At 39.8% G+C, this 18759-nt stretch overlaps 1 protein-coding gene across 2 annotated transcripts in view; it reads right to left on the minus strand.

Annotated features, from left to right (window-relative positions):
• The window catches only part of LOC310962692 (copine-8), a 95299-nt gene that overhangs the window by 66867 nt on the left and 9673 nt on the right, over positions 1 to 18759 (minus strand). Inside the window, exons 2-4 of one of the 2 annotated variants that reach the window (XM_083935213.1) lie at positions 5201 to 5241; positions 2995 to 3041; positions 1717 to 1820 (exon numbers count right to left, since the gene is read on the minus strand). In XM_083935213.1, the coding sequence (XP_083791339.1) occupies positions 1717 to 1820; positions 2995 to 3041; positions 5201 to 5241 (192 nt within the window). Of the gene's footprint in view, positions 1 to 355; positions 405 to 1716; positions 1821 to 2994; positions 3042 to 5200; positions 5242 to 18759 lie in introns of those variants that run through there. The other variant, XM_083935214.1, reaches the window with a different exon arrangement.

Genomic DNA, 18759 nt, shown 5'->3' on the forward strand with positions numbered 1-18759 from the left:
GTTATTTACATAGTACCTCAACCTGCTTTATAATCATGGAAACTAACAGAAAATATGGTTGCAATTAGACCAGGATCCATGCTAATAAAGCTGTGAAAAAAGGGACACAGAAACCCTGATGCCGATACAGAAATACCTCCACCCACATGCAACCATTCACTCAAACACACCTCATATATACAGAAACACTAACTCCTCTTTACAGAGATCCCAGTTGGGTTGCCGACATGGCTCCCTGGTTCATAGAGTATAATATAATTAGTCTCCATCTAATAAAATAAAGCCACTGAAATCCCCTCAATAATTTAATGAGAAATGTGATTTGCGAGCCAATTGAGAAAGAGAAACCCCTCACCTACAGGCAGTCTGGTTTAATGACGCTCAAGACCAACTGTCTTATGCTCCTAAGCAAAGGAAGGCAACACAGTGTGACATACAGTCGCAGAGCTTATGCATGTATTTACTGTGCCATATAATGTACCCTATGTGGTAAAGTAAAGTACTTACTAGTACAGGAGACTGGTGAAGATATTTAACCTTAGCAAGTGAGTTACTTTCACATATACTCCATACTAGTAGGTATTTTTAAGTTATTACTACAAACAGATGCAAAGTTAGTTCGGCTTTTAAAAAGTATGCACAATTTGATATTGTGTCACATAGTGCTCAAACAATCATAAATGTTCTTCAAGCCCGCTATTGATAGTTTGAAACTCAGCACAATTTGCAATTTAGGTAATTAAGTTCTTTATTATTTTAATAAATGGATGGAGCATGTACTGTGCGGTAGGCATTCCAATTCCACAACCTGCCAAAGATCAGAAGCAAACGAATATTGGACCGATACCAATACTGCTTTTAAAGTTGCTATAAAACCAATCGAGTGAGCATAGAGCAATGCACCCAGACTAATAAAACTATCTCAGTTCAATACTTTGATGCAATAAATCACAGCCTGGTACTGTAGTTGTCAAGGTAAAAGGGGACTATTCGTTCCCATATAACTTTTGAAAAAACCTTGGAAATACGCTGGCCACTGACTGAAATCAACTTTTTAAATCTACATTAAATACTTAATGCTACATTTCTTTTCATTTAAATCTACATGTTCGACATAAAGATTTGAATGAAAAAATTCTAAACAAATACTAAATAATGCCTTTTTTTTATATCAGTACATTTTGGTATCAAATTAACCCCTCGGTCCTGTAATTGTTTCATAACCAGACAATATTGGCTGGCATAAATTACTATTAATCAAGTGGCACATGCACTTCGCAATCTACTTAACCTCTTAATTTACGTAAATGGAGAGTAAATTAGAGTTGAGTAGGCAACTGTGTTGTATGCCAACTGAACAAATAAAAAAACACCACATTTGTAGCTTTAGAATAAAATAATTATGAAATCAAATCTTTTTTTTTCCCATTTTGCAGGTGACATATGGAACCTCTCTAAGTTGTAATGGAAGCATACTTTGTATTTTTAGGATAATAATAATAATAATGTGAAACAGAATCTTTCTAGAAGATTTCTAGAACATTTAGTAAACCAAAGATCAACTCTTGACCCTTGAATGCCATTTCACCTTTCCAATGTCTGGTGCCGGAACAAGTATATATCTCAGCACATATTATTACCATAAGGTCACGGATGTGGACAAGGACAGGGACACACACACACACACACACACACACACGTCTATGTATTACTTACAAGTCAAATCGGAGGTTTTGTCGTTCTTCAAAGAAGTAGTCCAAAATGAATTTCCGCACAAAGTCTGGGTTAAGCGTGTTGTCTATCACCTCTGTTCTCCCAAACTAGACCAAGAAAGGAAGATTAAGACAGATAAGAATACAATTTGGATACAAGGTAACACATTGTTTCTTCAATATATTTCTGCTTTTCTAAATGTTGGACTTAAAAAACAGTGTCCGTTTGATGACCCAAATCAACATAATCTAGGAAGATGCACATGTGTGAATCCATTATCTGTCATTTGAATATTTCTGCAGCTCACTGAAACCTTAAATTACAGAAATCACTGTTATTACGAGCACTCATGTGCATAACAAATCATCAGCAGGTTTACTCCTCGGGTGACACATCGGAAAATAGACAGGTTACATAAGAAGATGTACAGCTTTAGGGTAATGAATACAGAGCAGCTGAGGTATCAAGTCAATGGGGTTCAAGTAGGTTCCAGGTTTGGCATTTAACTTTTCCTATTAATAATGCATGCAGATGATAGGCTACTCAGAACTATGAATACATAGGAATGATTGGGGCTGCATGATTTGCCCCCTCATTTACATTCATCAATATTCATCATTATGAAACACATTGCTAATTGCAGTACAATCGTATGAGTGCACACATGCTCATAAACAAGTTTTAGGTGTTGGTTGTGGTGACAAGCACAAACATAACATTGTTACTTATTGTAATTAGTTCACATTCATTAGTTAAATTGACTAGAAGATCAATAATGATATTATTTTCTTTGTGTTACAACATATTGTGAGTAATAAATTATCTACAGTTTATCTACAGTTGCATCAGCTTCAGTTGTACCTTAATCCAAGAGTTAGCATGCTAAACCAATAAACTAAGATAGTGGACTTGTTAACATCCTATCTACTTCTAGCATTGTCTTAGTCAGGATGATAACATATTTATATTAGCATCAAGCTAAAAGCACCACTGTGCATAAGTACAACCTCACTGAGCTGCTAGCATACCCGTAGCCCTTTGCTGTAGCATAGCTAGCCAAGAAATGGCTGTTTGTAGCACACTGAATATATGTTAAGACTGCAGTGAAGTGGGTTTTTCTACAGATTAGATTGAGATGTCCCTATGTATGTTTCCACTGTGGGTTTTTTCATGGTTGAAGTCTGTTATATCTATTTGTACAAGGATACATTCTGGATTAAGATTGGTGATGGAACATTAAGTAGCCTGACAGCATATTCTGCGGTACAGTTAAATTCTCACCTCTCTCCACTCCTTGTTGCCCATGCCTTGTGTGTAGAGAACACAAACTGTGAAAAACAGAGACACATAACATGATAACATAACATTAATAAAGAGACCTGCTGAAACCCTTGCTAATATTATAGCTGTCCAGGCATTTTCTTTAATTTCTTCTCAATTAGTCATATACAACACCTAACGACCAACCATTATACAATAGGAGTCTTCTTTTAATTAAATGTCTAAACTGGTGGGTAGGCTAACTAATGTGTGGTGCACACTAGCAGATAACTGGACAGATTTTGGGTCCGATTCAGCCCTCCCAGCAATGGCAGGTATGTTCCCGATGTTCCCTGTGGTCCTGCCTCTTGACTTAATCGTTCGATGTGTGCGTTGTTATGATTAAACTGTTGAAAAACTGTTTCCTTTGATGCTACGTCCGTGGTGTTCAATTTGTCTTAAAACAGAAAAAATCTTCTAAAGTGCACCAGGCATAGGGGAAGACTAGAGGAACATTACTCTCATATAACATCCAAGCAAATAATAATAAAAAAAATCCTCAACTGTAATGGTTTTTATCGGATCTACCAGAATATGACTAACAAGCCGTAATTGCATGAATTAGAAATAACAACACTACATCAAAGCACCTAACAGTTTTATTCATGAAGCCCAAACATATTTCCCGTCTTCAGATGGTGAAAGACATCATTTAAGGCCATTATGCAATTTCCCCAAATGAGACAACTCACTAAAAGGACAATTACTGAGCTCCCTCATCATACACTTAATTTCTGGAGGCCTTTGATGTTCTTTTCAGATGAGTGACACAAAGATATATCAATTGGCATGTGCACACTTCTTCTCATTTTTACAGCTTATATATTGAAGCTTCTATCAGTTGTACCAGAGTCCTGGTTTTCTCTTTGGATCACTACCCTTTACATTTTGTGGCATATCCAGTGTATCTCAGTACCACAGACAATCTCTATACCCTCTCTCCTTTTCTTCCTTGCTCTTTTCCCCTGTCAGTCTGGTTCATATCAGGAGACCGAAGTCGGCGTACTCAGCATAATCACAAGTGCTACTCAGCAGTAAAGCACGACTAAATGTACGGGTAAAGCCTGAGCTTCTTCCTCCTCCTCCCTCTCCTCCTCCTCATCCTGTTAATCACTGTCAACTATGTCATCGTGCTCATCACTGTCATCATCATCATCAGCTTGGGTCATTTTTTTATGTCATGCTTCTCTAAATGTGCTGACATACTATTTTGGCTTTTTGTAGCAGAGCATCAAAAGTGATCCTGATGTCATAATCCAAAATATACACACACCTCAAGGTGACACATACCATCTTTGATAATGATGACTTGATTTGATTTGATTTTCACAGGTTGCATCCTAATCTAGCCCTACTCTCTAACATATACACAAACGCAATGGAATACCCACACGCCGACGGGAGAATACACCAAGCATTTACAAACCACTTGTGTACACACTCTCTGAAATTTATATTTCAATATTTTGGGAAATATCCTTATCCTGCAATATAAGTAACGTGCTGGAAGGTACAAAATCATTATGGTACCTGCTTTTGTACAAGCTTATTAATAACACAAAAACCTTTAGGTTACTCTCAAATGAAGTTGAGTTTTCAGATGTCAAATAAGTAAAGTCTCTAAGCAGATGAGTCTCAAGCCGACAGCTCTGGCATACAAGAGAGTGGTATTGATCTTTAAAATCTGACTCTTAGAAAGGAAGTGAATAAGCTTATTTCCCGAAAGGTCAAACTACTCCTGTAACTTACTGCCCTGCCACTAACAGCATCATTATAATGGTTTTGCCATCCATTCTGTGAATCTATATGAAGAAGCTTCTTAGTCGGCCTCATGCATTAGTCAGACTCCAGCTGAGCTCACGCATTTAGTGAAAAAAAAAAAAACACACATAAGGAGTGACTCACGAGTACATGCAGCAAAACAAAAGACCTTCTTTTGGTCCCTATTCAATTTCTTATTCCCTTGAACTCCATTAATCCTCACACCTCTTATTTTTTCTCACACCCTTCTTTTCTATCCTTACCTTATCTTGTGATTTTGGCAAGCTCAGGGATGCTAAAGAGCCGAAATCTTTTGCCATCCCAATTAAAAACCATGCACTGATAGTAATGCAACTTTATCACCATGGGGGACATAGAGAATAAACAGAGATGTTATGGGTCTTACTTGGGTCTGATTTGGAGAAGGTGTCCCTGTCCAGTAGGTTTCTGTGGAGACACAAAGGGGCAAGTAGTCAGAAACACAGTTCCCTTACTGAGAAGGACAACATCTGTCATCGAAATGTGCCAGTAAAGGCATTTTAGCACGGACACTATTTATGTACTCTGTTAGCCATGAGTAGGCACATTATCATCACACTTTATTTACAATATCCCTGTGAGACTCTTATCTGAGGTGTGAAAGTACAAAGAAATATCTAAAATACTGGATATACCACATCATTACCCATAATACGGAGGCTTGTAGCACGCCCCATGTTGATGTTAAAAAACAAACAAGGTCGGGATATCAGAAAGAAGAATTCCTCCACCTTCATTCTTTAACACTACGCAGTCAAAATAGTCTTGAGAAATAAATAAAAAATACCCTCTGGCTGAGACAAGGACTGTACTGACAAGGAGAAACCAGGTCTCTCATAAAAGAACATCAGCTTCTCTCCGCAGCATCTTATAGCATCCTAACTCCAACAGTGAATAGAAAGGAGTTGGTTTCAGTTAAAACCGACATGAAACGAAAAGGAAAATCCAACATGGGCTACACATCCACAGCAATGAAAACTTAAAACTAGGAATGCACCGGCTGTGAAACTCTGGGCCAATACAATACCCAAACTTGCATATCGGCCAATACCCAGTACAGATCCGATACCAGTGCGTAAAAAAATAATATATATCTCATCTTCATCTGCTTATCCGGGGCCGGCAGCTTTATTTTTTTTATTATTATTATTATTCAAGATTCAAGATTCAAGAAGCTTTATTTATCCCGAGGGAAATTATTGTGCAAAAGTTTCAATACAAAGGTGGGAAAGGATCAGAGTAACAATAACCTAACATAATCAAATCAAAATAAAGCTAACGTAAAATAAATAAAACAATTAACTAAGTGTGACAGAGTGCAACAGACATTGTGGTTAAGCATAGGTTTAAAAAATATACAACAATACGCAGCGTGCAGTTTAGCAGCAGATTGAAATAAAATAAGTACAAACTAAATAAGTGACTAACAGTGACAGTGACAGTAAAGCACAGTGAAGTGTAGCAGCCTTTCTTACTGAAGTAAATTACAGTAAGTTACAGTAAAGTACAGTGTAGCAGCGTTTTGCTGAGATACGTGACAGTAAACCACAGTGAAATGTAGCAGCATTTCCTACAGAGCTAGGTTACAGTAAATTACAGTAAAGTGTATCAGCATTAAGTGACAGTACAACTGAATAAAGTGGTGCAGTGATGATATAAAGTGACAAAGTGACATTTTCTCAGGATACAGTGTCTCCACTGTTCCTTACCTGACCAGGGGGAGATGAATTATAAAGTTTGATGGCCGCCGGAAGAAAAGACTTCCTCCGGCGTTCAGTATTACACCGGGGGAGAATGAGTCTGTGGCTGAAGGTGCTTCTGCTGGAGGTCAGCAGCTGGTGGAGAGGGTGAGAGTTGTTGTCCAGGATGCTGTGCAGTTTAGACATCATCCGCCTCTCAGACACCGCCACCAAAGAGTCCAGTTTGACCCCCAGGACGGAGCCAGCCTTACTGATGATCTTACTGATTCTCTTGGCGTCTGCTGCCCTCAGTCTGCTGCCCCAGCACACAACAGCAAAGAAGATGGCACTGGCTACCACCGACTGATAGAACATCCTTAGCATGGTGTTACAAACATTGAATGACCGGAGCCTCCTCAGGAAATAGAGACGACTCTGGCCCTTCTTGTAAACAGCCTCCGTGTTCTTGGACCAGTCCAGTTTGTTGTCCAGGTATACTCCAAGGTATTTGTAATCCTCCAACATCCACAGTCACGCCGTTGATGGAGATGGGTGTGGGGGGCAGATTTACTCCTGCGGAAATCCACCACTAGCTCCTTAGTCTTGGTGGCGTTTAGAATCAGGTGATTAGCTGCACACCAGTCGACGAAGGAGTCCACAACGCCCCTGTACTCCTCCTCCTTCCCCTCACTGACACAGCCAACAATTGCAGAATCGTCAGCAAACTTCTGCAGGTGGCAGGACTCAGGGAGGAACTGAAAGTCCGAGGTGTACAGGGTGAACAGAAAGGGGGAAAGAACAGTTCCCTGTTGAGCTCCAGTGCAGCATGTTATTCATTCATTCACTCATTCATCTTCAAACGATTATGGTGGGTGGCTGGAGCCGATCCCAGCTGACATCGGGTGTGAGGCGACAGTGCTGACCACCACACCACCGTGTCGTCCTTTTCAATAATTATCATTATTATCATATTTAAATGCTGTATAACTTTCCTTTATTATCTAGTTTGACAGTCATAACTAAAAAAGAACATACATAAACTACTTTAAAATTGTTTTGTTTTTTTCAGGAATGAATTTCGTGGTATCCTAACGATACAAACTACTAAAAATTTCAGTGTTTGCAAAAGGAGCACCAAAATTCAGATGAGCCAAGGTCACATATAAACAGCAGCAACCAACTAACGAATGTCCACATACAGGTTGCAAGTAAAAAAGCTAACTACCTTCAGGTTACTGAACTATTATTCAAGTTACATTCAGGATCTTTATTTATGGGTATTCAGATTTTGTATGGTTCCTAATTTCATGCTTGAAAAACAAACATCTAAGATCATATTGTCTATAGTGATGTATGCCACATGCCTGAAGAATTTATGTTCTAAAAAGAGGAAGGATGAGGGCTGTGGCAAACTAAATGGCCTGAAATGAAAGTGACACAAGATTTTGCGGAAGGGGGATGAAAATGTGGGCTACGCTTCCTGTCATCCTTTCAATACCAGGAACTGTGAAAGGCTTTCAGACAAGTCCTAAAACCTGGAGAGTACCCAGGCTACAAGCTGGTTTTCAGTCACAGCCTCTGTTTTTTTTCTCAGCTCACTTTCTGTTATCTCTAGCTCTCTTTTTCTAGGATAAACTCATCGATACCGTCTACCGTATGGCTTTTTTTCTCTCTGTCTCACTACCCTGTGTTTGTTCAGTCCAACAGTAACACCTCTGGTATCGGCTCGGTCCCTCCTGCTGTCAGTTCGCTCACTGGCTCAGTCGTAGGTTGCAGCATCACCTTTATCAAATGTACAATCATGTCAAGGCACTTTGCACAATGATTTGTTGTCACTTTCGCAAAACTAGAAAATAGAAGCAGCCAATTTCTCTTTGATACTCAAAGGATGAGTGAGGAATGCTCCTACTTAGAGCTGATTAGTCGTCAGTATTGGTAGTTAGAATGATTAAGGCCTTAAATAGAAACAAATTTCTACTTAGTCAGCTGAGGTAAGCTGAATACTGAGTCATGAACTTGTGTTATGTTATTAAATAAGTGAATGATTATTATATTTTGAGCAAACCAGCCTGGAAAACATTAGTAAATCAGCATCATCTTTGTCGGACCTAACTGTATTGGTCGGACAGGAGGTAGTGATGCTGTTGTATTGTTCTTATAGTAAACAAATGCTATTTCAATACGAAAACCAACAATGAATTGATCCTTCTAACACCTATTGTGTGTGTAGCAAAAGCCTGATATAGCTTATTCCTCTGAGTCATAGTGCTCCATTGTTAAAAAACAGATACATGAGCCACATCTCTGCACTGAGTGACATCTTCCTTATGATGAACATGGGTTCTGTAGTTTATTAACTACTCACAAAGGCACCAAATGTGTATTCATTTGCTGAAAAAAAAAACATACACACCGCTTTTACAAGTCTTTACGGCTTCAACTAGAAAATCATTTTATTATCAATTACTATTAAATCAACATCTTGGTCTCAAGGTGACGTCTTCAGATGCCGTATTTTGTCCATTTACAGTCCAAAACCTATATTCAGTTAACAATATAAAAATGCCACCAGAAAAGCAGAGAAACTGTAACCATAAAATTACTGAAAAAAATAACTGATTATGATAAGTTATTTCAAACAACTCATAAAACAATTAGTTGCCTTATTGTTTTAGCTCTGTTCTGCCCCTTTCAGTCCATCTGTTGTCAGATCATCTAACACCATGAACCTAAATAAACCTGGACATCAACAGATGAATGCACAGCGCTAGCAAATACGAACACTCCTGTATAATGTGGCATCATTTGGCTGGTGTCTGGGCGTCATTTCCCACTCTTTATCTCAACAGTTGAAGGTACATCTAGGGAAGTTAAATTACACTTTGAGATAAATTTTGAGGCTCCACGGTCTCTGACTGGCTGCTGCTCAAAGCACATCACACATGGTGGCACTCCAAATGGGCTCCTAGGCTCCCCTCGGGCACGAGTGTTTGTGTGTGTGTGTGTGTGTGTGTGTGTGTGTGTGTGTGTGTGTGTGTGTGTGTGTGTGTGTGTGTGTGTGTGTGTGTGTGTGTGTGTGTGTGTGTGTGTGTGTGTGTGTTTGAGTAAGACATTTTCAGGATTTCCACTTCACAGGATAATGTGAATGAGTCACGGCTCTCCCTCTTTTTCTCTGGCTCCTTCTCTCTTTTCATCCAGAGGCAGGCAGCGGAAAGCTAAAAGCTGCCATCCAAGTCACAGAGAGGTCTGCAGGAATAAAAGGGACCGCACTAAAACAGTGTGGTAGTATTTTAAGCAGTGAGTTTCCCAAAAACACTATAATCACATACAAGTAATTTGTCATTTTGATTTCATGCCTTTTTAGTCAAATATGACAGCACAACAGAGCTCTTAATAGAAACAGGATGAATACAACAGTCATCTAATCAGCTATGACGACATGCTTGTCCCATTCATGTAAAAATAAATATAAATTTTTAATATTTTGCTCTCTCAGCCTTCCCCACAAACACACCACCTCTGGCATGTCTGCAGGGTCTCACTCTTTTTGGTGCATGCATGTTCATACACAAAAAGACACTTTGTTAGTTTGAGGGACTCACTTTTCTTAATCTATTACCACGTCTAACTGAAGACTACTGTAAATAAGTAAATGTATATAAAACCCTAAGTGACTCAGTCAGCCTTTGACTATCCTTTAAAATAAACCTTATCAATTACAGATTCTTGGCAGCATACATGTTTGTGATACAAAAAATGCCGACATGCAGTCAATACCAATCTGTAAATATGTAAAACATTTCTTTCTGCAAAAGGGCAGCACCCTTTTCAAGTGTTCACCTGCACAGCTTTTAAGGCAATTAGTGTGAAAGAACAGAGACCACCCGTGACGCAGAGCACGAAGCACCCCCATTAGATGATTACGATGTTGGAGACATAAATATCAAGCAGGATGTAACATGTTTGTGACGTGAAAGGAAAATTACGTCTTTCTAAGAATAGCCTTTCAATGTCATTCTGATTTCATAACAATTTCTCTTTGTTTCAGGTGATCTTGATGGGTAACATGTTCAGACAACATGCAGCATTATTGCACAAGTAATCAGGCTTGCATACATACATATAAATGGTCCATATTAGAGAAACTATTAGCTAACAGCTGAAAAAGGGTATAAAATATGCCCATGCTGAATTAGCTAATTCATTTCTAGCAGACTAGATGCTGTTCCATGGTACACGCTACACATTTAATTAAAATTGTGATCTGTATCATTAATATACAGTTCATGTGATGAGTTACCGCTGGTATCACCAAAGCCATCAAACGGATCCTCTTCAGGGTCTATGCGTTGCATCACCAATGATAATCCAACGAAAACCGCATTAGATTTGGTCATTTTGAATTTTTAGATAAAAACTGAAGGAAAGTGTTTTTTCATGTATGTCATAAAGCTGTAAACGGTCCTGTTTTGAAATACTCATAAAAAGTTTTGTAGACGTAGTGACCCATATCAGCATTAAAAATATTTTCATGTGATTTGTTCGCATTGTTATGAAAAACAGATCTGAGACACGTGAGCATGCCTGAAATGTGAATGTAGCACAAGTTTAATCAAATGTATCAAACTCTCTGGCAATGGCCATGCTTTTTTTCATTCATACTGTCTGCGAAGGGAATCCCTATGTACAGTTTTAATCAACATTACCCCTATATGTTTCAAAATACAACTCACTTATATACACACATAAAAGGAAAATACACTGCCAGCATCACTGACAAACTTAGTCATCCTCAGATATGACAGTGCTGATCTCAGATCTGATCAAATGGTCTACGTCGCTGTCAAACCATGCTTTCTCCTCCCTGGGGGAAAGCTATACCAGTACAGTTCCCTGGGCTTCTGACAGCTGTCACTCACAGCAACAGGAAGTGAAATCTGACACCATATCAGACGAGAGCACGCACACGCACACACACACACACACACACACACACACACACACACACACACACACACACACACACACACACACACACACACACACACACAGAGAAAAGCACCTGCCCCAATCACTGTCACCCTATTGATGCCTGAAATCTTACAGCTCCACACACACGTGCGCACACACACACACACACACACACACACACACACACACACACATGCTCCGTCATGCTCATTTGCTTTCTCAATCTCCCTCTGAGAGAGTTAATAAAAGGGATACAAAAAAAGAAAAAGGGACAAAAGACAGACAGCTATGCAGAGAGATTGTGAGGCAGCATCTTTAACTGATATGACAACTCTGTAATTATGTCAAATGACTGGGTCGTTCCCACAAATGCAAGACTGGAAGACACACCTCTGTGACACTGCTCAATGGGGGGGAGCCACGCGACAACTGCAGAATAGGGATGGTAACCATGGCAACTACTGACAGCCAACTCAGATCACTTGACTAACTTGACTGACTTCAGTGACGGTTGTGTGTGTGTGTGTGTGTGCATGTGTGTGTGTTTGTGTGTGTGTGTGTGTCTCCCCCCCTGCCCCCCGACTCGACAAGCAGGGATTCAATCAGTGCTGTTGTGTGTGTGGCAGTCACCTTTTCACCTCTTCCCTCTCCTCTCTGACTTTTATCTTCCTCTCCTTTCACCTCCTATCCTACTTTTCCCCTTCCCCTCTTTATCCCTCTCTCCTTTCCCCATTTTCCTCTCATCCCCTCCTATTTTTAAATTAAAGAATACATCGACTGTGCCTTTTGCAACTCTCCCCGGGAACCTCTCCTACACTACAAAAATAAATTGGGTTTTTAGCCCACTGGAGGAGGATGGAGAGGAGAGGATGGAGAGGAGGGGAGAGGAGAGGAGAGGAGAGGATGGAGAGGAGAGGAGAGGAGAGGAGAGGAGAGGAGAGGAGAGGAGAGGAGAGGAGAGGAGAGGAGAGGAGAGGAGAGGAGAGGATGGAGAGGAGGGGAGAGTACAGGAGAGGAGAGGAGAGGAGAGGAGAGGAGAGGAATGAAGGAGTGAAATTGAGAACTGCACTGCGAAAGGACAGAAAGAAACAGTTCAGGTGTTGAGTGAAAGAGTTGCACACACACTGTAAAGATCAGGCAGTCTGATCAGCGGTGCCAAAATGTGTCTCTACACACGAAGCATTTGCGCGCGCGCGCGCGTGTGTGTGTGTGTGTGTGTGTGTGTGTGTGTGTGTGTGTGTGTGTGTGTGTGTGTGTGTGTGTGTGTGTGTGTGTGTGTTTGAGACTGTCTTCTGCTGCTCTATTTCTGTCGTTATGGGCTCTATTTGGGGTCCAGGTTATAAGAGTAGATGTGTAGAGTGAAAGAGACATCATCTCATATTCCCTGTCAGCATTCATTACCAGCTGCGACGGCAATGGTGGTATTGTGTTCACCTCGTGAGTCTGTGGACAGATTTTGTAACCGCGATAGCATCCCAACTGTGCAAGACACAGTTGAACACAGAAAACTTTACAGATGTGAAATCGAGATCAAAATGAGAGACGAGTTCAAAGACGGGTTTGATACGAGCTGTAGCACCGGAAGTAGGCCCCTGGCCTGGGATGGCGTCACAGCTGGCGTGATCCCATCAAAAGATGGTCTACTTCTTTTCTTTTCTGTTTTTAAACTCATTCACTTAAAATAACTTTTCCCCTCGATAACTCTATAAATGTAGAGAAAAAGCACATGATGCAACATTTTCTTTGTCATTACGTTTTTGATTCACTCTCCTGAAATAAGGTTATACCATGATGTTTTTGTTCTCTTTGTCAGTTCATTCTCATTAATTAGCTTAGAGTTAGTGGTGGAAAGTAACTAAGTACATTTACTCAATAGCTGTGTTAGAAATCGTTCCATATCATAGAATTAGTGCACTATATAGTGTGTACGCCATTTTGTCGGGATGTTTGAATTCCCCCGTGGTTAATCTATTTCAATATATAGTCCACTATCTCTTTGTTTACATGATGCTGGGCGCACCCACTTCCATCACACATATATACGGCGCATCGACACAACGACTTACTAGAAAAAAAAAAAAATACAGTGTAGTGTCCGAAATCTCGTTTGGTCATTCCCTATTAGTGCACTATTTAATAAACATAATATATGGAATAGAGAGTGAGTGAATTAGGGAACGATTTTGAAAATCGCCTTTGAGGTTCTTCCAGTATTTCCATTTTCTACAACTTCATAATTATTCTCCACCACATCCCAGAGAGAACAATTGTACTTTTAACTCCACTACTTAATTTATGGCCTTTTCCCATCACTTTTCAATATTAAACCAGTGGTAATTTGGCTTTTGACCCCTTGAAAAAAAGGCAGTGTGTATTTGATCCCCTTTTCACCTTTCACATGTCCATAAGTGGTGAGCTTCTTTACTCTTTCACTAGAGAGGGAATTGCTCTCTAAACCTTTCTTCATTAAAAATAATAGTCTGAGGCCAAAAGCGGTCAAAAGCAAAGATTAGAGAAAAGTACATAATGAATACATATTTGTGTTGTTTTTGTTTTGTTCTTTAGACACATACAACCCCTCAGAAATAGCTTGTGATCGTTGTGACAGCACAAAAAGGCTTGTTCTAGGGATGTTTGGCAAAAGACCAATATCGCATTGAAAGATACTTTTGAATTCATGCCCATACCATTAGATAGATATTGTTATTTTTTGTTTATGTTGCTGTAGGTTAATGTAGCTTTATAAGTGAAGCTTCATTTTGGTGCTGCGCGTTGTTTACCTTATCTTGATCATTGAACCATTTGCCATCAACTGACATTCATTCTAATGACTGGTTTCCAAAAAAAGAATTAATATGATATTTTTATGTCCCTGTTATGATACTTCTGGTCATTTGGTCCTCCGACAGCTGTGTGGAACTTGCTGCTCTCAAGCCTGATACATGCTGTGCTGTCTTTTCATCGCATTTCTTCTGCTTCACCTCTGCTCCCTCAAACCTCATCTGTCCCCACTTGAGCTTTTCACACCTTGAGTTTTTCTCCACGGCTTTTCCATCATTACCACAGTATCCTTTATTTTCAAGTCTGCTCATCTCCTGTTCTGTCCCCTTCTCTGGGGAAAAGGGGATTTCTCGGTGAGAGCCCAGAGCGTTAATTCCTGTTCTATCTTCTGTTAGACTTTTTCCCCCTCCTCAATCTCCCTTTGTGTCTGTCGGTCTCTCTCTCAGTTTGACCGTGACCTGAATCGGCTCTGTGGAGACTGAACCATCTCATTGAACTAGATACTGTGCATTTATATACATGTAGATATATGCAGACGATTAAGATGATGCTGGGTGTAAAACAAAGAGAGTTTTTTTGCTGTGGTGACTAATCTGAAATCAGAGTCCATGTGTGAATGCAATCAGCAGGAAAAGAGAGGGGAAAGACACTGATACAGATGCGATTCACTCTTGCAAATTTTTATACAATTTACTGAAAATATTCAGTGTATCCTTGGTAAATAATAATTAAAGAACACCCCCGAAAAATACTTCTAATATCTTTTTGAAGTAACTAATTTATAGGAGACCTATAATGCTCATTTTTAGGTTAATACTTATACGTATTAATATTGATTAATATTAATAATACGTATTTTGTAATACAAGTTTTTTTCTTCTTAATACTTGAGCTTCTACCACAACATGTTTACATGCTTTAATGTTTAAAAAACACTTTTTTATGCAAGTTTTTCTCAGACTGTCGATGCCTGCTGCACATGTATTCACCCTGTGTCGAGATGCTCTTCCGTACTGCTTATCTTTTTAAATCCATTTATCAAAAAAGCCCAGATTGCCCGATTCGGTAATTGTAGTGGGTTTCTTAGCCATTACTTTGTCGCCATGGGTTTTCCAGAGATTCTTTATGGGGTTTAGATCTGGACTCTGGGCTGGCTATGTCAATGTTTCAATATTATTTGCTTCGATGAACTGTTTAACCTGTTTTGCAGTGTCACGGGGGCATAGTCTTGCAGCTGTGCAGCTGATAGAGAGAATGGCAGTGAAGGTATTGTATGTTGCCAAAGGAGGTTTACATAAACATTTGCATTCACCCTGCCATGTAGCTGTACAAGAGGCCCAACTCCTGCTGCTGAAAAATCCCCCAAACCATGACATGACATTGCTAAAGTTCAATTTATTTGGATCTGATGGGAAACATTATGTTCGGGGTCTGAGGAAAGACTGAACCCAAAGTGTCTAAATAAGTCAGTGAAATTTGGAGGAGGAAGTGTCAGAGTCCAGCTCTAAACGCAATTGAGACTCACTGTAAAACCCTTGGTAATGTCTAAGAAACCCACCACAGTTAGTGAACTGTGCAAGAGACTGAGTCAGAATGGACCAAGATCAAACCAGAGCAGTGAGAGAAACTAGTGATGTCCTGTGGGCGCAGATGTGCTGAAGTCATTCAAAGCAAGGGCCTCTACACTTCCTATTCATTTTTTAATCATATAGCCCTAGAAAACATTGATTCTCTCGAGACACCATGGTTAATGTTCTCTGATTTTGCTCACCATTTTTTTTTTTACAAAATAAAGTGCTTTGGTTATTTAAAAAAAAAAACAGCAGTGGTATAGCCACAACGGATATTCTATCAAATTCTAAAAAATAAAACATATTTCAGAATAAATCAGGTATTTATACTTTGTTCTCTAATTCTGATCTCCAGTGTATGTCTATACATCTTATCCTCGCTGCACAGTTAGTTATATCAGAGGTTTCTGTTCTATTCACATACACATATATATATATCTTTATTTCTGCGATGCATTTCTCCTAAGAGGGTATATCCTAAAGTTTACAAGAAAACAGCCAGAATCGAACAAATTCAAAATAAATATATGACTCATTTCTCAGGAGACAAAGAAAAGGTGTAGACCTGCCAATCCATAAAACCACAACGAGCTGAAAGCAGCTAAAAGCTGTAAAAAGCTGCAGCTGTACAAGAAACCATTTCACCTCACTGCTAGTCCTCTCATTAAATGTTAATACCAACAATACTGTTAAATGGAGCTTTCAGGGCTTGTTATGGAGGTCTAACACACCTCATATAATATGCATAGACTGTAAGGGCCACATCATAGACCGGGTTTAGAAAATGTGATGTTTTTCTATTATCTTTAAAAAAAAAAACTGACACTGTTGATATTTTTCGGGGATAATTCTTGAAGTTATGTTCTTTTTATGTAACATTTTACACATTCAGGTGTTTTTCAGCTGGAATGTCAAACATGCTGTTTTTTATCAGCCCCACATATGTATTGCATTTACATTTAAATAGAAGTTCTATTCTCTTGGCCTTGCATATTACTTCTCTGTATCACAATCACCATTGCACTGTGTGTGTGTGTGTGTGTGTTTGTGTGTGTGTGTGTGTGTGTGTGTGTGTGTGTGTGTGTGTGTGTGTGTGTGTGTGTGTGTGTGTGTGTGTGTGTGTGTGTGTGTGTGTGTGTGTGTGTGTGTGTGTGTGTGTGACATGCTTGGCAACAGACCAGTAATATTCTTGGAAACATGCGGAGCGAGAGGAGACAACTGGGCATGCTCAGATGTTCTCAACAGGTCGCAGCACTGAGCTACAGGTACCTGCATCTCTCCTTTTTTCTATTGTGTTCATTTATAGATTCTTCTCCATCAATTCCTTACCTCTGCATTTTTACTGATCTATCAAATTTGCTACCGATGACCATTTGTTACAGAGCATGAAGAAAAGCACATGCCTGCATACCCGCTCAAACTCTCCCTCTCTCTCTAACACATACACACACACGCACACACAGAGACTAAAGGGGAGCATTAGCAGCTTGTATTCTCTCCGTCTCCAAGAGGGCTGCCCTAATTCTTCTTGACAAGGACTGGAAGAGCCAAGAGAACATCTCAGTGTGCACACACACACACACACACACACACACACACAAATATGCCATGCCACTATCCATTTACATGCAGACATGTGCAACAAAATACACATCACTCATGGACATCGCACACCCACACATCTGTGCTAGTGGCATTTTACCTTAATTGCCTTTGTCATAGCTTTCAGTGCAGTTTAGTCCAACTCGCCTATAGTTTCCACCATTAACACGTCACTGGCCTTCGTATGCTTGTAACTGCTCAATACAGACAAAGGCCAAATGCCTCAGCTGCTTTGCAGCATGGGACAGACTGAGGGTGAGATAATGACTAAAATATGTTATTGGTTTCAAATATAATAACATATACAATATATTCTTATTCTGCAATGTCAGTGTCAGCATGCAGTAAATGGGACATGCTCAGACAGTATTTGTCAAGCAGCCAAACTGTGTGTTTACTCAAAGTGTCCCCTTCCGTTACATGTGTGCTGTGGCCTCTGTTAAATGATTTCAACAGGACGCCGAGTGTGTGCGAGAAATATAGAGACATGTCTGGATGTGCCGGCAGAGGCCAGGGGCTTCTACATGAGAGAGCGGGGAGACAAACATACAGGGAGGCATCATCCCTGGAGGAATTCAAACAGCCTCTGTGCTATGTGACCGGGATGAAGATGACTTCATTAGGTCAGCCAGTTTCTCTCTCTCCCCTCTGTATCCATCTCTCTCTGGCTGTATATAGGGCTGTGAGGGTGATTTCCTGTATGTCAAGTAATCTCACTCGTCAAATAGTTTAAATCTGTGTCACACTGACAATCTGAGAGCTCGGGGTGAAGCGTTGCACCATAATTTTGTGAAACCGCAGACAAAAAAATCTTAATCATATAGATATATCTAACTTTTATCCAGATATCACACCTGAAATGTCAAAAAAAAACTATAGGAGATGTTTTGATTAGCTTGTTATGGTTTTATGACCTATAGGAGGCAATCTACATCACAGTAAAAATAAAATGTCAGAGCATCAAATGTGATGAGATTTTATGTGTGTGTTGCTTGTGATGAAAATGTCATCAGCTGTCTGACTGACAGGAGGTGGGCAGAAAAATATCTATGTGTGTGTGAGAATGTTCAAATGCTTTTCATTGCATGTGTGCACATACAGTGTGTCAGCCCGCTTGCAGTCCTTCAGCTGAATTGCTCCCTAAGGCTTTCTGTTGTATATCTTGGTAATTATTGAATTCATTTGCATTAGGTCTTCAGCACGTTCTCTGATGGCCCACTGAGCAGAGTTTTTGACACCTGTTGGACCAAGAGGTCAGTCAATCTCAATACTCAGTTACTCCCCAGAAATATTTTCATGAATGCTTGAGAAGAACCTCTGCT

Source organism: Echiichthys vipera, assembly GCF_963691815.1.
Source record: "Echiichthys vipera genome assembly, chromosome: 20".
Taxonomy (NCBI): Eukaryota; Metazoa; Chordata; class Actinopteri; order Perciformes; family Trachinidae; genus Echiichthys; species Echiichthys vipera.